The sequence below is a fragment of the Osmerus mordax genome, chromosome 6 (genome assembly GCF_038355195.1).
Source record: "Osmerus mordax isolate fOsmMor3 chromosome 6, fOsmMor3.pri, whole genome shotgun sequence".
Lineage (NCBI taxonomy): Eukaryota > Metazoa > Chordata > Actinopteri > Osmeriformes > Osmeridae > Osmerus > Osmerus mordax.
This window is the reverse complement of record NC_090055.1, coordinates 6,622,263-6,647,149: the sequence shown is the minus strand read 5'-3', so window position 1 is coordinate 6,647,149 and position 24,887 is coordinate 6,622,263. Positions and strand designations below refer to the sequence as shown.

At 48.2% G+C, this 24,887-nt stretch overlaps 1 protein-coding gene across 3 annotated transcripts in view; it reads right to left on the bottom strand.

Annotated features, from left to right (window-relative positions):
- LOC136944216 (protein MTSS 1-like) overlaps nucleotides 1-24,659 on the bottom strand; it is a 35,888-nt gene extending 11,229 nt beyond the window's left edge. For all 3 annotated transcript variants that reach the window (XM_067237890.1, XM_067237892.1, XM_067237891.1), the window contains exons 1-5: nucleotides 24,209-24,659; nucleotides 23,082-23,143; nucleotides 20,345-20,418; nucleotides 1,049-1,133; nucleotides 72-163 (exon numbers count right to left, since the gene is read on the bottom strand). In XM_067237890.1, coding sequence (XP_067093991.1) covers nucleotides 72-163; nucleotides 1,049-1,133; nucleotides 20,345-20,418; nucleotides 23,082-23,143; nucleotides 24,209-24,280 — 385 coding nt within the window. In that variant the 5' untranslated portion in view covers nucleotides 24,281-24,659. The remainder of the gene's footprint in view (nucleotides 1-71; nucleotides 164-1,048; nucleotides 1,134-20,344; nucleotides 20,419-23,081; nucleotides 23,144-24,208) is intronic.
- Nucleotides 24,660-24,887: the final 228 nt, after the last annotated feature.

Here is a 24,887-nt window from a genome sequence, read left to right as displayed (position 1 = left end):
GTGTGTGTGTGTGTGTACAATGTACATGTATAAATGTGTGTGTGAACGGTCGTGTGTGTGTGTGTGTGTACCTTTAGCGTGGTCCTTGTCCAGAGTGTTGGCCCCTCTCTTCCACTCCTCCATCTGCTCCTGCAGTGGGTTGATCAGGCAGTCCAGGAATGCCCTGGAGCGCACACACATCCACACAGGCAGAAAACAGGGTCAGCACATATAGGGACACAAGCTTCCGAGGATATCTAATGTCTTAGTACCAACACACATTGAGCACCATGAACTAATTTGCCTTCCGTCTCAACTGAATGAATGAATAAATGATTAGGTGAGTGAATGCTCCAAAGGTGCTGTAAGGCTCTGTTGTGTTAAAGCGACAGACAGACACGAGGAGACGGCTATAAATATGAGTCATGTTGTTCATTCAGCTTTGCCAGGTCTACAGTCCTGTCTGTCAGTCACAAACAGGCCGGGTCAGGGGAGGGGCAGTTAGGGTGTGCCCGGGGAAGTGGATGGTATGTGGATGGGGGAGGGGTTAAGGTTCACAGAGGGTGTGGAGTGAGTCAGGATGTGTGGAGGTATAAAGATATGATGAATTCCCTATGGTCTACTTTTATGACTACTACTACTACTACTACCAGGACTACTGTGTGTACAGGCGTGTGAGGGTGTGTGTGTGTGTGAGAGAGAGAGAGGGAGTGAGCCAGGCAGCTGAGGGTATTCAGGGAGCCTATTTTAGAGTGTGGTGAGCAGACACCTCTCCCCAGGGTCCCAGTGCCTGCTCCGTACTGGGCTATGGAGACGGAGCAGGAATGTCTGCTAAATGCCACACGAAATTAGATAGACCCCTGGGTGAGAGTGTTTATGTGAGGCCGTGTGCGGGAGAGACAGAGTGTGGGAGTGTCTGTGTGTGTGTCTGTACGCGGGGAATTCTGGGAAAGGGGCCGAATCGTCAGGTCACATTCTATAGACTCCTTCTCTGATGTCTCACTTTAATGACCCTCTCTGCTGGAAGGTTCTACTCTGTACTCTTAGTAGGAACATGGTGCAGACGTACATGGAGAACTGTTTGAGCTTGGCCTCGATGCTCCGGTGCCTCATACACATCCTGGTCAGGGCTGAGCCGATGTCTCGGGTGCCACCTGAAACACACACACACATTTTTTACATTTAGTCATTTTTAGCAGACGCTCTTATCCAGAGCGACTTACAGTAAGTACAGGGACATACCCCCTGAAGCAAGTAGGGTGAAGTGCCCGGCCAAGAATCGAACTGGCAACCTTCAGATTACCAGCCTGATTCCCTAACCGCTCAGCCACCTGACTCACGCATGAGAAACTTCACATGGACACATCACAAGCCAATGACAAAGAGTCTCTCCAGCCTAGCCGCACAGCCCGGGGAACCGAAAACGAAACAGCTCCGGAGCAGATGAGGAAGGATGTCAGGCAGGCTCCAGGGAAATGTCGAGGTCAAATGTTAGCTTTCACAGAGTGGCCCAGATTTGAGCAAACATGTCCCATTTGTGGTGAGGGCCACTGGGGTGAGCAGAGTCTCCCAGCAGGGAGGAGCCAGGCAGCCAGCACCTCAGTGTGACTGTGGGACCGCAGGAAGGGAACGACATTACCTCATCCTCCAAATGAGATACACACACAGAGATCGGTGTGTGTGTGTGTGTGTGTGTGTCAGGCAGAGAGATGCCAAAGCATACTTGACAAATTCCTTCAAGGGTATCTACTAACCCCCCCCACCCCAGCAGCTGTCCCGCCCCTGGCTACTCAGACAGACACATTGTCCCTCTGACACGGACCCCCACCTACACACTTTTGTTCCCATGTCACTAGGGCTCATCAACACACTGGCTCTGCTCCTGCCAGCACACACACACACACACACATACACACTCTCTCTCAAACTTAACATCATTCACTTGCACACTAATAGCCTACACACACACAGCCTTCATGCAGGAAACAAGCCCTTTCCATAGTTCGGAAGTACAAGGCCTACAGCTGACCTTTAACCCCCCGGAGAGGTTCCAGGCTCCTCACTTAGGGTCACTGTACCTCACTAATGCTACTGTTAGAACATAATAGGTCAGCCATGGCTTACTCCAGGCACCGCACGGTCCAATCGCCCATGCCGAAGCAAAAAGTTAATCTGCACTGTGACTAACTAATCCGATTGGCGGAGATTAATTAGAAATAAAAGACTCTTTTCCTAAATCACTTTCTCGGTATAAATGCTCTAAAGCTGCTTCAGGATCCTGGCCAGAGGGATAAAGGTGCAGGGATCTCATCTGACGGCCGTAATGAAGTAGTGTGAATGATTCCTGTCTTGAGGAGAGGAGAGGAACTGTCCGGTCGGACCTACGATATCAGCGGGCCTTGGAAACAGAGAAGGAAGCATGAAGAGAGAGAGTGTGGGGGGGGGGGAGGGGGGGAGGCCTGATGGTGACAGGCAGGCCCATTGTGTGTGTGCCCAGTGTGACTGGAGTGTGTCTCGGTGCTTGAGTGACAGTGTGCTGTATGAGAGCCAGCAGGAAGCAGACCCAGCGCTCTCACAGTCCGACCATCCCCGCAGGAGGTCTCCACGGCACAAATCAACACCCCTTGGCACTAACAACCTTTGTTGGAGCTCGGCTGGAACACACAGTCGTGATACAGTGGTTCCGGCTGGCTCTGAGGACGTTTGGGAGGGTTGCGTGGGGAGAGGATGATGGCAGGTTTGCTGATAACCTCGAACGTCCACCCTCATTGACTTGCAGCTCGGCAGTTTTTGAAGAGAGGAGAACATTCCGGGGCAGGACCAATTAGACCATCTCAATCAGTGTCTGTTCACACGGCACCTCCATCCCCCTGTATGCACTCTATTAAACTCATTCTAGAAAGAGAGAGAAACAGCCTCTCTCCAGACTTTAGCTCAGAGACCAATCCTTTTCCTGCTGTCAGCCTTTATAGGTCTTTTCACCAGCACCCTCCAGATCATGGCTTGTAGAGGAGTGGGTGCGGCCGGGGACAACACAAGAGCCCTCATTCATGTGGCAGAATAACCCAACAATATCTCTACTCAACCATATCCTCCCCCCGACCCACTGAGGTGGTCTGGTCCCCACACACCATCGGCTGCATAGAGGACTTTTCCATTTCCAAATGTGGGGGGTAGGAATACCGGGTATGTCTTCCCAAAGTGAATGAGAGTGAATTGGAGTGTTTGAAGCTGTTGCAATGGTTGGATCTCTCCCAGCATCTGCTGGATTGTACGTTGTTTAACCAAGCTAGCAGAACTCAGCATCCGCTACTGTAGCTTGTAGATTGTGTTAGCCAAGCTATCAGCAGGAAGCAAGGCATGGGACTTGGCCGTTACCCTGGCGACAGGTACACTACACGAATATGCAGTTTTGCCACATATTCGTTGCCTTTTCCGTTTGCTGTTGAAGGGAAACCTTCGAAATTGTGTGAATGCCCGTGTGTGTCTGTGTACAGTCATCTTGTGAGATCTAATACCCGTTTCCTGACCTCAATACCCTGTTCCACACCTCACACCCTTCCTCAACGACCAACACTATGAAAGAGCTTTTTATTTTGTGAAGGGAAACCTTCCCCACCCTAGCTACCAGTGTTTTCCTATGCTCTCAGGTGTTCCTCTGGCTGCCTTCCAGGAGGAGAGGGGGGGGCTCTAGGACCCAGTGACCTCTGGATATTTATAGAGTGAAGAGATGCAGCTTCCCTGATAGGCCCGTCCACACCCAGACCGCCTGTGTGTGGCATGGTTATTATATCGGTGTGACGTGCATCCCTGCTTGTGATTATAACTGCACTGCGGTACCATGTCTTCTCTGCCACACTATGCAAGTCTCTTTCATGTGTGTGTGTGTGTGTGTGTGAGAGAGTGAGTGAGAATTCTAGGAAGGCAATGCTTGCTAACAGTAGAACTTCCCTCTGAGGTGTAAAAGAGTGACTGAGATGATCATCCCTGTTCCTGAGGATGGGGACTCTGGAGACAGAGAGGACAGCTCTCCTCGACCAGCCTCTACACTCCGCAGTATGTCACACTCTCCTGCCAACACAAGCAGGACGGGCCCAGGAGGGGTGTGTGTGTGTGTATGTGTGAGAGAGATAGAGAGCGTGTGTGAGTGAGTACAGTATACTGCTTCACATGACCTCAGAGATGGGCAGTCGAATGCCTTTCAGTCATCCCAGACCAGGAATGAGCTCCGCAGACAACTAGAAGACCGGGGTCTCTCTCGAGTCTCTTCACTCACACAACAGAAACAAACAACCTGTGAGAAACATTCTTAACAGATAGATGCAGAGTTACCATGAAGCCCTAATTAAACTCACCCCTGGGAACTCCAGAAGGTGAACCCATCTGAGGGCCACAGTGGCCAGTCGGGGAACAGATGTCGTCATGGAATGCTGCAAGATTCCCCAACATTAAAGAAGCCCTGTCAGGCAATCTCACGAGGTCGTCAAACAGCTGTCACCATGACTGGACTGCTGAACAGCCACAACTATGTGTGCCTTAACGCTGACTTACTGTCCCTGATGATCCCAGTGGGAGCCCATATCCTCGACCTAGCTAGTGCCACGGACTTATCTTGTTAGGGATGAGACATGAGCAACTGTCCTTCTTGCCTGGTCAGCGACATCCTTCCTACATGACTGCGCAGCCATGATAACACGGCATCTAAAATGGGGGGGGGCGGGGAGTAAAGAGGCCAGTCGAGACCTCAGTCGAGAGGTGGGGGGCCGGGCTGGGCTGGGGGAGACATTCCTGGCCTGGTGGTTGTGGCTCTGTGGAGGGGTGCAGGGCAGGGTCCCTCTAATGCTCAGCTGTCAGCACCTTCCACACTCCGGCCTCCAGGCTGTCTGAGCTCTGGGGTGACGTGGGAGTCAGAAGGAGGGTCGTGTGGAACTACATCTGACAACACCATCCCCGTCTTAAGGACCGCCAGGATTACACCACACATACTGATCAGCCAGCCAGCCAGCAGGCCAGCCAGACATCCAGTATCCCCTGAAGAGATGAGGTGATTGTCTGCGCTGGAACATTGGCTTGGCCGGGGTGTGAACAGGTATCTCTTCGACCCGGGTGATTTTAGATAACCTTTGCTGTAAGCGGCAGGGCATTGAGTTGGCCAACAGTTTTAGTGACACAATCCCATCACAGCAAGGCAGGGCTTACTTCAGAGATTAACCCCCGGCCCTGCAGGCAGTGCAACCCTAAAGCCACAAGCTGGCATTCAATAGGAGCCACTTTGTGTTGTTAGAATAAGAACCACAAGCGCATTGAACTAGCAAGAGGGCACACGCTCTCTTAATCCCAGCTCTTTCAATTGTGTAATAGAGTGGATATAGAGTCGATTATGTACCAACAAAGATATATAAAAGAATATCAAAATAAATTGTTACTTGTTGGTTTTGTCCTTAAATCGGCTAACCATACCGGATTTCGTCCTTGATGGATAACAGTATGAAAGGAAAGTAATACAACAAACCGCCCCTAACATAGTTTTAACCCCGCCTGGGTTACACCTACCAAACCTTCAGACTATTTCTGAGATAACCTACTCCATATTGAAACCTATTCTGAGAGGTGGCCTTCTTAAATGGAGCTATTTCGGGGGCAGACCACCACTCGGTGTGTACTTCTCATGCTAAACGTAACCGCATCAGAACGCCTGGACTTAATCTCGGAACATACCCTAGCTTGTCATTACAAGGAGGTAATGAGGGAGGGATGGAGGGAGTGTGTGGGTTCCGTTTGGGCCAGATCATCCCTGGCTGCTGGTGCGTATGGTGCCCAGATGTTCCCTGCTACTCCTTGAGGTTAGTGATAAGAACCACTGCGGCTCACAGCACCAGTCAGGCTGGCCTGGGCCAGGCTTCGGAAGGCTGGGCCAGAGTTGACTTGTGTGAGTCACAAACCAAACACAGGTTGTACCTAGCTAGAACCCACTATACTGGTTTTAAACCTTCCGATGACACCTTTCAGAAACAAAACAGCATGTCCTGGATGAAGGACAAAGGCTCCCGGGCACGGCCAGTCACGTGCCTTTAACGGCTGATGTTTTACCGACTGGAACATTGAACGGGAGGGGATGCCTTGAAACGGGAAGCATGTCCTTCAGCACGGTGGTTCAAGCGCTTCCTGGACTCGGGGCTAGGTTAAACATCAGGGAAGGGAACCGGAGCTGATGAGAGAGAGGAGGAAGGTGTTCCCAGGGTGGGCCAGGTCACACAGGTAAGCTCTTTAATTACGGAGCCCCTGTCCTGAGACAACCCCCTCCCATCCCCCACCCCCACACACACATTTATCAACAGCTGCTGACAGCTAGTCTACCCAACCCACCAACCCCAGTAACCAACCTCCCACCTTCTCCGGCCACCCCTCCCCCCTCACCCCTTCCCCCTCACCCCTACACTCCTCTCCAAACGGGACAAACAGGTGGACCCCTACCGGGCAGCCAGACCCAGTCATGGACGGACTCGTGTGTTCCGTCTGCGCGTTAGCGAGCCGTGCTACATGAACCTCCCGGGGGCACGCGGCAGCAGTCGTCCGGTGCTGACGCACACGTCTCAGGACTGCAGACCATGGCAGCTGTCAGCCGTGGGAGGAGTGGGAGGTGGAGACCGGGAGACAGCCAGGCTCTGCTGACTGAGACATAGCACCATGCTGTCGACAACAGCTAGGGGTGGGGGAGGGGCTGGGAAGGTGGGAACTTTTGGTTCAATTCGAAATGTGGGTTTTCGTCAAACACTTCCGTTTGAACCCAAATCTTTATCTAAGCCAGTCTCTTCAGGTGGTGACCTCGATCGATAGAGTCTAGACGAACCTTACGAAAGAGACTGAGAACATATGACCTCATTAGCAGGGGTTTGGCACTGGATAACTGATTATACTGTACTGTATTTCAGTCAAAGACAGTGGTTTGGCTCTCATCAAAACAGCAGGGGCTTTGCTACGGCAAGGAGCTTGGCAGCCATCCAGGGTCATGAATACTGTTGCTAAGCCACACGCCCCACAGTCAATCTCCTTTAGCCTGGAGGCAGACAGTAAATCTCTCTGACTGTTAGATGTTTGGTCTGGGTATTCTGACTACCATCTGACCTGGGATAAAAAAGTATTTACCATTTCTTACACATACTTAAATTGAGCTGGATTGAGCTTGTCTGACACAATAGCAATCAAAAAGATCTACCCAAGACAGCCAATTTCAGCTCTGCAACCAGCGGGATCTCCCTAAGGAAGCCAATCACAGCTCAGCAACCAATTGGATCTCCCTAACGCAGCCAATCACAGCTCAGTAACCAACGGGATCTCCCTCAGGCAGCAAATTCCTTGCTGGAAACAGCAAGACAGACAACTTAGCAAGCTAAAGCTGACCCTGCAGCATGGTGAGCAGGAAAAGGCAGGCAGGCGGTATCTGTGTCACTGTGCCACTGCAGAGGAGTGAGCTGGTTTTCTAACGAGGCCCGATCTCAGATGTGGGAAGTGAGCGCTGGCGGCTGCATCCATCAGGAGAATGCAGACTGCCCTGTCACACGCCTTCGAAAACTAGACGACGGAGTAGGTCAACTGGGGAAGGGGGGGGGGGGGGGGCGTGGGGTTGGAGGAAGTCTTGTGTTCCTCACGTAGAGCTGCAGTCATCATCTTCTAGGAGAGGGTGTGATGCTGGCAGGGATGTCTTGATTACAACACTTTGACTTATATGGATACAACATCGAGTGTCAGCTTGCTCTGGGATATTTACATATCCACTGTTGCAGCCAGCCTCCGGGAGACTGCTACCCGACAATGGATTCATAATACCACAAAACTGGAAGTGAGTGGTATAAACTTACGAGACATTTACGCCTGTGAGAGCCAGCCCTTCTAACAGAAATAATAAGATCTTTATCAAATGTGTGGCTTTGGACCAAACGGGGGCTTCCACAAATGCGGCTCTTCCAAGTTTTAGACAACAATCCCTCCCTGTGAGAATGAGAACGATGCCTCCAGAGACTGGTGCGGCCTGGCATCGCAGTCTGGGAAGCTATTCAAGCATAAACACAAACCCTAACATGGACCAAATCAATGAGGGGAAATATTCATGGAGTGCATTCGTCATAGCCATTACCATGCAGAGTTCTGCCCAGAGACTGCTGCAGATGCGCAGCACCATCTACACATCAGGGCAATAATAAGTAGGTCACAGACAGATTTTCTCCCAGATTGCTTTCCCCTCACTGGGTACTGCGCTGTGCTGTACTCCACTGTCAATGGTGGGTGAACAAATCCAGTCACCACAGTGGCCAATTCATGGGTTTAAATTGGGGACAAATACAACATTTCATACAATAGTAGACAATAGTCCATGTCCATGACTATTCAGGGTCTGACCCTCTAACAATGCCAATGGTTTATGCTGGGAATGGGTTTACATGAATGGCCACTGAAAGGCATGACTGTACAAACACTAACCTGTGAGCACAGTAGCCTCCAGCCGACTTTGGCTTGTTGCGATAATCTACATGCAACAGTGTCTACACATTACACGCATTCCAAACATCCGTATCGCAACACAACAGTCTTGGCTGACGTCGGAGGCCGTGTCACCAGAGATAAGGGCTGTGGTAGATAAAATACCCAAAAGAACAAAAACAGTATAAAAATGCAAGAGGTGGCGGAAGTTAAGAGAAGTCTAGTGAAGGACACATCATAGGATACTTAATGCTGTGTTCATCCAGTGTTAGCAGTCCTGCAGAGGGCAAACCTTAGTCTTCTCTCATCCTCAACGACCACCCATGGAACCCACTCTCCCCTCTCTCCCCAACCCCCCACTGAATCTCTCCGGTGCACTTCTTTTCTGGGCTCCGCTGGCCCACTTTCTCTAATCTTGCTGCCATTGACATAGATTCGGAGACAGGATTATTAGGCAGGCTTCTGGTCGACCGTCTCAGGAGGTGACAGGCTCATGAATGTGGGACATCTGGAGAAGGTCATCTTGGTGTTGGGATACTTCAAACCTTTCCTGAATCGCCGAATCTTCATGAAAGTGGACTACAAAAAGGCAGCCAAAATCAGCAGACACCACTTTTCCACTAGCACCGAGCATTATTGGTTAAATATTCTGGGTGGTGCTTGAATGACAGAAACATAGTATTGTTGACAAATCCACTCAGATTCCAACAAGAGCTTGTGGAAACAGCCATGGGGCTGATCTCATACAGTCCCCAGGGGAACCGGAGGAAGCAGGTCCAGATAAGACCAGCACGGTGGTGGGCTCCTGCCCAAGCCCTCAGGATGTTGTCAGGCAACAGCGTTGCAGATAGCCTTGTCGTTTGGCAACAGATGGGCCTCAAGACCAGGCCGGGCGCATTATCAAACCACGCAATCATCATACAATAAGGAAACCGATTTGAGACTGTTCTGATGGCGATCACAGATATACAGGCAGTAGAGGGGAGGCCTAATGTTACAGTAATCTAATCATAGATATCACTCAGACCGCGTACATGATCAATAATCTATTCTCAGATGGACAGGAGGTGAGGTAAAAGGTTGCATTCTGAGATTGCCCGATACCGATGAAAAATGAGAGTAATGCTTATTGTAAAACACATTTAAAAAAAAGAAGTGTAGTGGCAGCATCAAAGACAAGGACATAACATATCGGCAAGCAACAACAATCTAAAATAGGGTCTGCAAGCTAGGGATCTGCAACAAGTCCAATCAAGTAAAAGCATGGGTGTCCCATTCCAACTAACAAGAACATCAACTAAACTGGTTTGATATCTCTGAGACGTACATCTCTATCTATAACCTGAAGTGTGCTATACTCCTACCATCACCTGCTACAACACAACACAAGAAACCATCCATTTCCTTTGAACATCCATAAAGGGAAACGCACAAGTGCTCACTTGCATTGTGCGGGTATAGGATCAGTCAGAGCTCCTCACAAGCTTGCTGCAGGGTCCCTCTTATCTGTGGCCAGGAACAGGTTCAAAGAACACTGTCAGCACGCTGATGATGATCATTTGAGAAAGAAGACAAACCAGAATTGACAGGCGTGTCAGACCAGCATATCCCTGTTCTGGTAATGACAGACACATCCTGACATCCAGAAGTCTGCTCTACTGTCAGTCCCAGCCGAGAGAAAACATTCTACAAGATACCATCCTGCTGAAGGATGTGTTCTTGACAACGCTCGATTCACAGTGGCTTTGTGGCCAAGTCAGCGTTTCTATGGGTAAGAAACACACAGACCCTAGCTGCCTGAGCCCGGCAGGAGAACCAATGAAGGATTCTCTCCGATAACATGCCTCTGACTGCTTGATGGATCCGACTGTTTTTAGATACTTTACTGCCCAAAAGAAAAATTGACTATAATGACTCAAACACAACCCTGGAGAAGGGTACTTGGCATAAGTTTACCTGGAAAAAAGTTGTATTGGCAAAGAGGGTTGCTATGAGCATTTTTGTATAGCCTACATTAGAAACTGGTACACAGACAGTTCTTCTGGCAGATGGTGGACCCAGGTAAGGGCACTGGCAGGTGAGATCTCAGTGTGTGTGTGTGCTTATCTGTGTGTGCACAGGTTGGTGACAGAAAGCTGTTCCCAAACACAACCTCTCAGTGACAAGGCTCTTTTGGCCCCCGGCCCCCTCCCTGCTCCATGCTCTGTCCTTGAGGGTGTTCCTTGCACAAAAAGTTCTCCTAGTTACAAAATGTCCATCAGGCAGTCTGCCATTGGCCCGCTGTGTGAACAGTGTGTCGCCCCCAGTGACACAACATGGAAAACATGACTTTTGGGAAATCAGAGAGAGATAGAGGTCAAAGCGCTGACGCAAGGGTAACTGGGACTCAATAAGAAACATGTTTCATTTAAAAACAAATGAACCCTAAAACAACATTATGAGCACTACTTTAATTAGCACATTTTTTAACCCTAGTGTAACCCAGCAACAGAAGGCCAACACACAGACACAAAGAAACTCAGTCGTCCAACTAAAACCGTGGTTATTAAAACTACTACTATATCAACTATTGTTCTGTAACTGAAAATATATTGAAATATGACCTTTCTACCAACAAGAAAACAAACTCAGTAACTTCAGCATTAATTTCTTCCGTAATGAAACAGGATTAACTAACGAAGATGGTAGTATGTCAAAGACTAGAATACATTTGGTTGGGAAGTTAGCTGGGTTTGAATGAGTTTGCATCCCTTATCAACCATTAGCACTGTTGCTCCAGTGAGCAAAATCCAAAGGTCACAAGTCTGGTTCAATGTTTGAACCATGTTTGAATAAAAACAGAAAACAAAAAGACTAGCTTGGTCTGTTGGAGGCAGTTAATCTACCTCATATAGCTTAACACGCAGGAAGGTATTTTCTGAGGTATTTTCCAGACATGCCACCAGAGTTCCAGAAGCGATTCAAATCTCACAAACGAGCTGAAATACAACTGACAGATGTTCCAAACAGAGCAGCTGTTGCAACTGCATCTTTTACCATATTCCTTACTAACCCTATGCTAATATATATTATACAGACTTGCAACCTGACTGTTCAGAGTGGCTTAACAAAGCCACCAGTTCCTAAATCTTGCACAAACATACTGGGGTTGGGGCCTCATCATAAATTTGCGCAGGGACTTTCTTTGTGTGTGTCTGGTCTATTAGACACTTAATTGCTCTTCCCACTGGCCTGGAGTTTCCCATGATGAACAGAGGCTTGATTGAGTCCCGCGCAGAGCACGAGGCTGTGGATCTCTCCTCCATGTGAAGGACCACGAGCAGTCCTCCAACATGGTGCTGCTAGGACTTCACTACCAGTAATCCGTCTACATTGCACCCTCTGCCCCTCTCCTGCACACACACACTGCAGTTCGCATCTCAGAAGAGACACGTTTTAAATCTGCATGAAAGTATTTTAGAATTGCATCGTATTGAGATTCCGAAATACAATGGCAACTCAATCTACAACATGAAAGAGAACTGATAAGACGAGAGCAATAATTTTCTCGTATTTAGGTCATTGATTCACTTTTCCTCTGCTAACGTTTTATCAGGGCTACAATTGTTACTGTGTCCCAAACTGTCCACTGGAAAAAGGGTTGGCATTGACGGTTGTTTTCTGAGCAGCGCAGCTTGTAGGAAGACAGCTTAAAAGATTCATCATTCAACACCAAGGCCCTCCAGTCCTCTCTCTCTGCATGACTGACTGGCTTGTTGAAAACCAACCAGAAAAACCACAAAAAACTGCAGCCACACTACAAGGTTTTGGGCTTCCCAAGTTCCAACAGAGCACCTCCCTGTTCGCCTGCACAAGTAACTCCAGAAAGTCCCACACACACGGTCCTTGTGCAGGTCAACAGTCTGTCTGTCACAGCCGCCAGTACGGACGACCCTGACGATGCTGAGGGGAAGAGTCTCATTCTACAGCAGGATACATTTGAGAGAGAGTAGGGTCTTTGTAATGGTTCTTACTAAATTGGCCAACACCCAATATACTTTGAAGAAATTATAGATGTAGAGTTGTGTTTATAATTAAGGTGGATACTGTTGGAGATGACATATTGTAGGATAGATTTTTCTTCGGGGTGAACCTGATGCGGAGCATAAATATCTGCATGTAATTATCACACACAACGAGCCTTAAAGAACGTAGTGTATCTTTAAGAGGACCACAGATGAAACAAGAAATTGGCTGTGAAACATTCCTAAGTTCCCCTTCAACAAGACTGTTGGTCACAGACGATTATTTGTTCAAACAGATCAACTGAGAACAAACATGTTTACATACTACTGTCACGCCGTGGCTGACTGAAAAATGAACTCAGGGGTCAGCAGAAATGCTTATTAACATCCGTAAACATTCCCTGGCCATGTGTAAGGGACCCGGCCCACGGATTGCACTTTCTCTGGCACTCTCGAGGTACATGCCGGGGTCTGGAGTCTGGAGGCTTAGTTTTCGCTTGCAGCTATTCTGCTGTGGTGGGGGTCTGCATGCCTGTAGCTGAAGTGAATTAGTGAGAGGGTTAGCCAGCTCCTGCCAAGGCCTCTCAAGCACTTTGGTCTTGTTGACTGTAAGAATGTTATCTGAGATGTAGGTACAGTACAGTACTATATCTACATCTACCCTCCCCCTCTTATATGAGCAGAAATAAGCTACTATAGCAGACGTCAAGGATGCCTCTCCGATGGGCCCGGGGGAAATAACCCCTAACTCCAGAGGTGCTCGAGCCTGCCAGCACCTCTGAGCTTCTGTCTTAAAAATGTAGCCTAATCTAATTCTTTTGGACGGAAAAAAATAAAACATTGACCAGCTGTGTTCGCTCAAGTGCACACGTCTAAAATGCGGCCAAGAAGAAGTTTTCAAGTAGCGCAACTGTACTTTGTTTACCTACCCAGTACACATGATTTCATCATGTTGAAATCGTGTTTTTACAAGCATCAAACCACAAGGCACTGATGGACTGGCATTTCCCAGAGAGTGACAGAAACAGGTTTCCCTAGACGCGTGCGTATGTGTGTCGTTGTCTGGACGTGTCTGGACTCTTCTGTGGAAGTGACAGAGATATTGTGATAATGACACAGGAGTTTGCCTCAGGCCCTGGACACTTGTCAGCACACATGCTTCCCATTTATAAAAAGTCACAAACAAACATCATTAGGAAGGGTGTGGCATCTGAAAATGAGAGAGGGGGAGAAAGAGGGAGAGAGAGTGAGACAATCAATGTGTAGAAAAGCCTGTCTCTATGATCCACCACAGGGATTAAATGACCTTGTGAAATCTCCAAGTCTCTACATGACTGAGGCGAGGCAGAGTTGGCCTGGTTCTGCACCCAGCTGGTCCAGCACATCAGGCTGGGAGCGAGTAGATGCCCTAGAAGCTGCTGCCTGGCTGGCTCTCCCAGATCCCTCTGGTCTATAACCTGCTTCAGGGAGGAGAGCTGGCTCCCTGGAGGAGCTGCTGGGATGGTCAGCGCTCCCGTTTCCCTGCTATGACTTCATCCCTGGCTGTGGGTCCCGGACCTCCGTGGATGGACAGCCTGTCCAGGCGATCTGAGAGGCCTGCACCAGGCTGCCTCACAGAGGCCTCATTGTTACTGTTGGCTACTGTACTCTGCGACAGGGCAGCTCTGGATTCACAAAGGGACATAATGAAGTCCGAGTAGTTCTACAGACATACAAACTCGCGCACACATGCAGACATTTCTGGGTGCATAGACACACAACGTGCACATGCACACAAACACACACAGGCCCATTGAGCCTTCCTTAGCACAGGGAACTATTATACATTCAGGGGAAAATATGATCTGAGAGGCACCAGTATGTATGGAAAAAATGAACCGTCTTTCAGTCAAACACGAGAGAGATTGATACGAGACGAGAGAAAAAGAGGATAGAGAGAAAGAGAGGAAGAGAGAGATCCAGAAAGAGTGAGATTTTGTTTTCAGCCTGTTAACATTAACTGGGCTGATGTTCGTAGGCAAGGCTGCCTCTATTTCCATACTTTTGGTAATCATTAAATCAGATTTGCGTAGAATCAAATTGAATACGGATCCAGCTCGAGGTAAATGAAGTCACGCTGATTCAAGGTAAACAGTCTGAAAACCTTCTGCCTGCGGAAGGGGCTGAGCAGAGCTTGAGCGCTGGGCAGGAATGTCTAGGGGATTAAGAGAGAGTGACGGCTTTTACGGTCGATCTTTTCCTGACAAATGAGTGGATTTCAAAAAAAAGGAAATAAACATGAATTGAACAATGCATTTGCATGAGCCCAGGCAAAGCCAACATGCAAATTGTTTAGAAGCAAGTCTTAATTCAAACAAAACTAAAGAGTTTCAGAGTGCTGTATGTCGTGAAAGCAGACTGCAGCATTAAAGTTCTTTATCTGCTTCGACTCTGATGTACTTCTAATGTCAGGGGGAATTTGAACCACTGCAGCGTGACCCTGAAGGATTGTTGTTACTTTTTAACCTACTGTGTTGTTGATGCCATGTGAACAGCACTGTGAAGCTCACAGAAAACACATCAGTAGTCTAAAGGTTGGCCAATCAGGATCAACTCAAACCAACATTGCTGTTGGGACCAAAACCAAAACCAAGAGAGAAAAAGAAAGAAAAAAAGGGGGGGCGAGGGAGTTATAGAAGTCGGTTAGAAAAGTAAAACTGCTAAGAATTTGTATTCTTATTTTTTTTTTTTACTAACCCCACCTCAAATGTCCTCCTCAGACTTCAACAACAATCCTTTGTGCCTGGCCCTTCGCCCAAACTGAGTATAAAAAACAGACGACTTTTGAAACCTACCAATTTAATCCTAGTCCTCATTGCTGCTTACCCACCTGCCTGTTAAACTGGACAGCCAACAACTTGTGACAGTTTGACACAATAGCTGCATAAAACTACTTTTGTGTTTGAAATCTTTAATTGGCATTCCTTTCATTTACCAACCGTGAACCATGAAAGTAGATCTCTGCTTCTGAATAGGAGCCATGCAGAGAACAGTTGATAATGAAAGATTAGCTGTATTTTATTAGGTATGCTTGCCTTTGGCAAGAGCACAACCTATAGTAATCTCACATATATATTATTATTGGGTGTGCTTGCCTTCGGCAAGAGAACAACCATTGTTCTCGCTCATATTTATTTTTTATTTATTCATATTCATTTTCCAACCCCCAAGGATTCCTCAATATTTAGACTGCATAGACAACGTCGGTGTCAAAATGTTTGTCTTGGTCACGATTGCTTTGCTTGTATTTGGATTTACGTACTCAGTGCGTAAATCTCCCCCGGGGCACTCAGTATTGCCCCGGGGGAACACATCTCCTTCCAACTGCGTGTGGAGGGCCATCAGGGCTCTGGTGACGACACTGCCGTCAATAACATCAAATTCCACTGCAGAAGCAACCCAGTTCTGGAGGGTAACGGCAATGAGTGGGGAGAGTACGGACCCTGGAGCCAGAAATGTCGCAATGGGGGCATCTGTGGCATTGAAACCAATATGGAAGTGAGTTCACGATCTGTGAACTCACTTCGAATAGGGGAGGTGATAGAAGGAGTACATCTTCCTGTGGAAGTGCTGCAGCCCCTTGGCACATGGCACTGGTCACACCTGCAGCCCATCAGGTGATCAGGGGAGGGCATAAAGGGAGTCAGCCCGAGGCCGCATGGAGGAAAAAGAGGGAGGAACAAAGAACCAGAGAGACAACCCGAGTGTCGTTCAGCAAAGAGACTGGCTGGAAAAAAAAGACTGACCTCTCGCTCTGCTTTTAACCCCCACAGGACAAAACCCCATGAAGACCAACTGAACCCGGACGGGAAGAATCCTGATTAAAAGTTTGTCCCACTACCCACTACCTGAAATATACTTGTAAAATTTAAGTTAAAAAAACATCATCTGCAACTGACGCAAGCACACCTCACAATTTCCCCAGACATTGTACCCTCTCTAGTTAGACACGCATCACTTTGCCGACACTGTCTGTTATCAGCCTTTAGTGAGACGGCTGGTGTCTGTAACTTCTTAACTGCTCCTTTCAAAGGCCTGGCCCGCCAATCCGTTACCCTGGGGAGAACACGTAGCTGTGTTTATCTGAACAATATCTAACCGGAACACAAGCCCTGAAAGCTGATCATTCATATCAACAGCGGCGGTGCCCCTGTGACAACAAACTTGGACCCTCTTGTGGCCCCCCTACATGTAGAGTCTGAATAATCGGATTGGCATAATTAATGGCATTTTGCCTGTTAATGTGTGAAGAGATGAAGAAAACTATTTGACAACAATAATGTTTAATGTAACTGGCCCCTCTAACCGTACACCTGGCCCCAGCTTGCCGCCCCCCCCCCCCCCCAGTTGAAATGGTCTACAATCTCCCCTGCATATCAAGTCTATTTATACAGACATACTTGTCTTGTTAAACTGACAGACACATCTGTGTAAACATTCACCTGTAATATACTGCGACTTAGGAGCACATAACTAAGCATGTTCGGATTTTTGACAGCTTGTCAGCAGTGCAAGTCTGACTGTGCAACAGATAAAACAATAATACTGCGTGCAATGTATTCATTCTTTTTATGTATTGGTAACCTGTGCTAAATTGGGAGGAATAAAACAATGCCGTAAAGTTCAAATTTCAAAGGACACACATGAAAGCAACAGCAAACATTGGTGCACATTGTCTGTGACTTCCCAATGACTTCCCCATTTTTTGTTATGGAAACAGAACGACTGTATGTTCTGGAGAATTCTCTGTGGACACCATCAAAGACATTGAGGGTAACCAACTATGTGGGCAGCAAGCAGAAGACTTCACACACACAAAACTACTATGGTGTGTGTCAGTTGTCCCCTCTGGAGTGAGTCCACCATTGTCTGCCAAGCCGTTTGTGCGTGTCTGCCTACCCTGTGCTCCACAGGTCAAGAACATTACAAATCCCACGTGCACAGTGAGATGTTGTCAGGTAATCCAGACCTGTTCGTCTGTCCTATCAGAGGCTCCAGAGGGGTTGTGGTGTGTGCAGGGTAGGTGCAGATCACCTTATAGACTACCAAATGCACACTTGTCATGATGTTGCTATGGAGACAACAACCAGAAAGCCGGGCGACGCCTCAGAGATGGGGACTGTTGAGGAGATAGCCAGCTACCTTCTGTAACAGCATAACAAGCCAGCTGCCATCAGGTTGCAATGGAGATGTACACTGCACGCCAAACAAAACCCAGGTTTCCCTCTATATTAAGACTCTTGGTCTCAACCCCCACCCCACACACACACAAACACAGGGCCACCTGGAGACCTAACCTAAAGCCTGGATACTCCATCTCCCCAGTACAAAGTCTCTGTCAGAACTCCCCTCTGGAGACAAAAGGCTGAACAATACAGAGCCCTGTCCCCATACCTCCCCTGTCCTGTCCGTCACACAGTAGCCACCCGTCTCACATCCAACTTCAAACACATCTAGGCTGACGTTCCATGTGATCTCACTCGGGCCGGGACAAAGAGGAGGGCGAAAACCGATCCACTCCCGAAAGCAGATCACCTGAACATGGCTTTTCTCATTATGTAGCTGTGCAGCCGGGCTGTTGAGGAAACATGGCGGAGATCAGGGCAGGAATGATGGATGGGGTTCTGAGCCTACAGTACAGACAGCTCTGATGGATCACCAGACAGCACCAAGCAGCCCCTATAGAGCTGTGAGACTGACCCGGCTCAGATCATCATTAGAGCAGGCAGTGATACTGAACCACATGGCCGTCGTTAGGCGAAGCAATCAGAGCTCCGGCTCTTTGTAGACAAACGGGTTCAGATCAGATGATGTGTTTTTAATCGCGGTGGGGGGAGAACAATCTCAAATCCAGCAGGAAGGTAGCTATTAGAGAGAGGAGATGGAGAAAAGGGCGGGGGGGGGGGCAGAGGAGGGATAGGGGGAGGACAGACAGACGGGAAGCAATGGAAAGCGAGAGAGAGAGAGAGAACGAGATCTATAGAGACAGACAGTGAGTTAGAGGCGGAGAGTGTGTTTGAGACAGAGCATGTTAAAGAGAGAGAGAGCCTGTTAGAGAGAGATAGAGTGTGAAAGAGAGAGTGAGAGTTATAGAGACCACAATACAGTTATTGCGCCAGGGGCCACTGCAGCATCATTAAACACCAGAGAGGGAGGATTGCATATGAGGCAGTAAATTCATGTGTGAGCCTCTCTTCCACAGCCTCTCTTCCATAGCCCCCCAGGCTCCTCTCACCACATTCAGCTGGCCCCACTAGCACTGCATGGACAATTAGGGGCAACCAACCCCAGCACTGGGTTGAGAGATGGGGGAGGCTGGGGGGAGGCTGTGGTGCTTAGCTGGGTGTGGCTGTGTGTGTGTGTCTTGGGGGGGAGGGGGTATCACATATGAATACCGCTAGGCTCATGTTCCAGACTGTACTGTACACTCGGCGATTGTGCTCACAGAGGGAGTCCTCTCGGGACAGAGTGTCCCTGGGTCATAGTGCAGGTTCACATCCAGGCCCAGTGTCTCTGCTCTCACTCTGGCCTCTGGGAGTGGGATGTGATCCTGTTCCTGGTCTGATCTTGATAACAGGGGGAAGCGTCAGAACCATGAGGTGATGACGCAGGGTGGCACAGCTGGTAGCCTCCCACAATGCCTGGGCCAAGTGTGCGTGCGTGTGTGTGTGTCCCACCTACACTGCCAGCATGACTATCTACCTGCAGGGTTGAGTCACTGACTCAGCTGAATGCTGTTGTAGCTTCGCAGTTTTGGCTTGACAGGACTGATATAGCGAAAGAGAGAGAGAGAGAGAGAGAGAGAGAGAGAGAGAGAGAGAGAGAGAGAGAGAGAGAGAGAGAGAGAGAGAGAGAGAGAGAGAGGGACAAAGAGAGAGGGGCCGAGAAAGAGCGAGAGTGAGGGACAAAGAGAGAGAGGGACGATGAGAGAAAGAGAGAGGGACAGAGTCTTAGTCCCTCTACATCTCCCCAGCCTGCCTGTGCCTGCCCCGCAGTGTGTGATGAATGTGTATGTCGCGCCTGGCTCCTATTAATAGCAGTACGAGGCAGAAGGTGTCAGGCTCAGGGATTGAGATGGCGCGCTCTCTCTCTTTCTCACACACACACACACACACACACACACACTCACAGCGACGCCACTGCAGTCAGCACTGCAAACACAACCTGTTTGTTCCTCACACACAGGCTCCTCACATAAGGTACTTCCAGACAGGCACCTTGCACATGTAGGAATGCCTCTATTAAAGACAGACACTGGCACAGACCAAGACCGACCCACACACACCAACGCCAGATGCGTTGGGATTCAACAGCAGCAGTCTGATGGATTTACAGCTAAAGGGGATTAACAACCCACTGACCCACTGATAACCCCACCCCCACCGCCCTGCCTCTCACCAGCCAACCTGGCAACCCCCAGAGCTGCACTGAGCCTGAAGGACAAGGAGTTCTGGCTCCACTAACCCCACAGCACCTGGTCCAAGCAACCCAACAGCTACACCCATACGGATGGGCCCCGGGTTCCCTGATGCAGCCCTGGCGTCCTCAGAGAGCCAGAGGCCTGAACTGAGCACAGGCATCTATAGGAAATAAACTGGTTTGTATCTTGAAGGGGAATTCCAGAATGAAACATAATGAATTAATTTGTCATTCTTTTCCAAAACGGACTGTTACAAAGATGTTCCAAAATGACAAAAACAAATAGGCCCAATGATCTTGTTTCTCTGTAGTTTAGTAGGTGGGTTTAACCAAGTGAGATGTTCCAGTGCCTTCATTTAGCGGCTGCAGATGGTGACCATGTGTTTACCTCGTGTGGTAGTGGCCAGGTCAGGTAGTGTGCTTACCTCGTGAGCTGGTTGCCAGGTCAGCCACTTTCTGGAAGGCATCAAGAAAGGCTGCAGCTGCCACCACGGTTGCCCTGGAGAACACATAGAACACAGGCCGTCAGGTCAGGGTTTGGTCTGGTCGTAAACCAGTTTAGACACACGTGTGATGAGGGCAGGACTTAAGCGAACTTTGTTGGACCTGATTCAAGTACTGATTATCTGAGTTTTTACATTGTTTTATGTGCGTGGTTGTGTGAGCGTATGAGAGAGAGAGAGAATAAATGCATTTATTTGGCACATCTGCTGGTGTCGGTCATTAAACTGTTTGTTTATTGACGTCCATTCACTACATCTAGATTCCATTGCGCCTTCTGACAGCAGGGGGTTGCAATTAACTCCTTAAATTGCAGCTAATGGCAGTAATAGCAGATGAAGATTGGAGCTCTTCATCACAGAGGGTCCATCCACCCCAGCAGCGTTGACATGTCTGGAATGTGTGACTGACCGGCTGCAGACGAGCGGGACGCCACAAATCTCCAGCGCTCATCAAAGGTGCCCGGCCCTTGAGCACCAGAGCACGTCACGTGATCAAGATCGCATAGCGGAGACGTGGGCCAGAGAGGCAGGGCTGTTGGCGCGTGTCTCCCATCAGATATGGACTAGATAGGGACCAGATGCAGGGCAGGATGGTGGCGGGTTGGTGGTGTTTCTCCAGATATACAGGCTTGGGACTTGACTTACACTATGCATGTAAATGTTACATGAACCTGCTGCTTGGAATCTTATTTCTTAAAAAGGTATGATTTTTTCAGTGAACAAAATTGTTTTCACCCCCTATAAATATCTTGTGTAAGATAATGAGGACAACTGAGCATTGTTTGGCAACACAGACAGCTCAGTGCCAGTGGAATGTCAATGTCAATTTTCTTTCTCACATTTTTCAATTATGTTCCAGCAATCCTTTTTCAGCCAATTGCCTTTGGCGAGGCAGGCTTTCCTCTTTCGCTTATTTTGTGAATCCACTGTCAATCAAATTTGAGCTGGAGGGAAGCTCAGAAGTTCAGACAAGAATTGGGGGTGCCGTTTCTCACATTGGAATCGATGTTATGTTACCTATTGCAGCTTTAGGTTAAAGACAAAAACCAGTGTTTTGGTAGCAGCCATAGAGACATGTCGTGTGTGCGGGTTGTTGTCGGTAGTGTGTGGAAAAAAAACCAAAACAGAAACTGCCTCGGTGGAAAATCAACACGGAGGCACCTAGACAACACTGGAGGGATCGCTATGGAAACAGTCAAAGCAGGTTGCTCAGACGTAAACAGGTGTAGGAGAGGAGGAACGCAGAAGAGGAAGAACGACGCTCCACCGGCCGGCATACTAGGGTTACACTTCTGGGATGGGAGATAAGGTGCGTCTGCATGCGTGTATTCATGGGGGTTCATGTAGACACGTAAACATGTCTCGGGTCTCTCCATAGAGCTCGTCCGAGACGAACTGAAGGAGTTCTACCAAAGTCAACTAACAACCTAGAATGAACGCACAATGCATTCCTTTATCATTGTGGTCATGTAATTTAGAGGGAGAAAGTGTGGCAGCAGGATGAGGGTGTGTTTTTTTACACACACAAACACACGCATCTATTTGAAGGCTGGGTAGAGACACGGCGGAAGCCCGAGGAACTGTTTGCTTCCCTGGGTTCGACAGAGCATTGTTCATTGTCATGCATGTTCTATAAACACCGACAGACAAACGATCCCCACACTACAGACTCAGCGGAGGGGAAACACCATTATTTCCATGTTATGAGCCGAGAGACTCATCCACGGCCTGGGTTTGACTGAGACACGTTACTATCCTACAGTAGCTGACGCATCTGCAGGAGACTCTGGATGTCACCGAGATTCCCCACGGCTCTGAGCCCTTCTTGAAAGAGAGCCGTCCTTGATCTCTCTCCACTCCACTGGAGGGTCCTCTCACAGAGAACGAGAAGCTCAACAGAAGACTCATTTCAGCCATTGGTAATGCCATGGTGCCTATATCCTGGGTTCTCTTGGTAGATGACCTGTATCTCAAAAGGTAAGACATGAAGCTACAAAGAGAGGGTGGGGCGTGTAAGGGCTGTGGCCACACTGTGATTGTCTGGGGTCAACCTTGTTTTATGAAGAAAAAAAGAAGTCAAACCCACAAGGGAGGACACCAAAAAGACCAGATTTTGTCCCCAAAATACAGAGATGACTACAAACTATAATTGTGGAACTTCCTAGCCGCTTTGAAAGAAGCAAACCAGGCTAAATTACAGAGCACTTACCCACTGGATGTCATTACAGAGTACAGGGTAGAGACACTCAAACTGTACTGCGAGTGCCCTAGCCACCCTCGCCAGACCAGCAGCTCCTCACTCCTGTTCCACACCTGCCCTGCAGATGCTGCTTCTGGCCCACCCTGCCACACATGGCCCCGCTCCTCCTTCCTGCCCCAAAGACTCTGCAATACCTCCTATCTGCAGCTACTCTCACAGGCATACCCCAACCTTCGAATCAAACCGACTCTTCAGTAAAACAAAGTAAAGAGCTCTCCGTTGTGAGACAGGGAAACCAAAAGCCGGTATACACACTGGGGGCACATGGTTTACAAACACATGGTTTACAAGCCCTGCAAAGGCTTTAACCTGATTTCCATGATAAAAAGTGAAGACTGACCAGCACACACACACACACACACACACACACACACACACACACACACACAACAGACTCACCTGAGCTGGGACTGCAGTTTCCCAGCCTTGCTGATGAAGTCCTCCCAGATGGGATAACTGGTCTGTAGGCACAGAACAGAAAACACGTAAACCATCACTAAGGAAACCAGAGCACACGTCACTGCATTAATTATCCAGCATTTGTTATTGAGAACACTTCAAAACAGTTTGGACAAATACAAATAAAAAACTGGTTACTTGTTAGGCAATACTTTTTCAATAACATAGAGATTAAGGAGAAGCGAGGCATGGGTCTGGTGTGTTGTGCATCAGTGCCCCGAGGAGGGTCACCCAGGGCAACCCTACACCCCCTAACAGACGGCCTGTATCCCAGACACATCTGCCCAGCAGACTGTCTGGATGGGCATTCTGACACACTGCTCACATGAAACATACAAAAGTGTGCTTGAACAACTTGACCGGTCTTCGAGGTCGATTGATAAAAGTAGTCTGTGTGCCTGTCTACTAGCTTCCCGTTGAAAGGCATGGTAAGTAAAATCAAGTAAAGCTACTTTTCACTGGAAATAAGGGATAAAGCCTAGGCTTAAACTTTTGTTTGTAACCACAGATAAAAAAAATCAAGTGTCAGAGAACTTAATTGGACGCTTAGAGGGTGGTATCCAGCTGACAGTTTGACCTGGCCTGGCCATGTCAAAGCCTAGTAACCTCCAGGTCACCAAGCATTCCAACCGTTCCTTTACCCCATAACAGCTGTGAAATAAGATTATTAGGCCACTATATCGGCTATATACTATTTTTGACCAACAAATATCCAACATATGGCAAAAATTTCCTATTTGTGGTCAAATCTCTGCTAACCGATAATGAGCTAACTAGTAGTGAACTACTCGTGACTCGAAGATTATGTCCTTAGTCTGCCTTTGATGACCTCGTCCTGGTTGGAGCCAAATAATCTTCAGTGAAGTGGGGCGAGAAAGGTCACTCATTGCCTGCGTGGATGTTAGACAGCCACCAACAACCATTTCCTTGTGATTTTAAACACCAGTATTTAAAAAGTACTGTACCGTTTTTCTATATCTAGTTAACTCTTCTCGCAAAATATGCACCCCGGCTCATAAATGCATTAACTAGACACGCATCAGATGTAAAATATATTTTGTACTTACTTTCATGTCTCCGATAACACTTTGGAAAAGTCCCCCGAGCGCACTGCATTCCTTCTCGATAACAGCCTCCATTTTCAGGACCAACTGATGGTCAGTTAGTGGTCACTTTAACTGGTCACACCTGACGAAAAAAGCTAAACCTTCCAAGAACTTGGCTAATGAGAAAAATGTCCTTTATGTATTTATTTTTGTTTAGGTGGGGGGATATTTATCCTCAAATCCGTCCGATATTTTGTAAGCTAGCAACACTTATACCTTTACCTGAAATACAACAACCCAGCACGAGCCTGTGGCTGGGTTCAAAGCTCTCTCAGAACAGGGGTGAGAGAACCGAAGGCGACGAAATTAAAGCCCCCTCTATATTCCACTCTGAGAAACAGTCCATGGTTCCCTCGCCGATATCATTGTGATATTCAAAGTAGGATATAAAATGTCACTAATAAAATCCAGTAAGGTTATTTAGTGTGTTCGATAAGAGAACAGAGCAAGCAGCGTAAATTCCGATGGAGACTCGTCTAGCTGACTCACAAACACAATACAAAGCGCTTGAAGCCGAGTCTGGGAGTAAAGGATTTGGTTGCCAGATGACTTGATTTTATCCCCCTATTAAGGCGCTTGAGACCTCCACATGAGCTTGTTGCGCTCTTCCCACAGATGCCTCTTCCAGACATATTTTCAT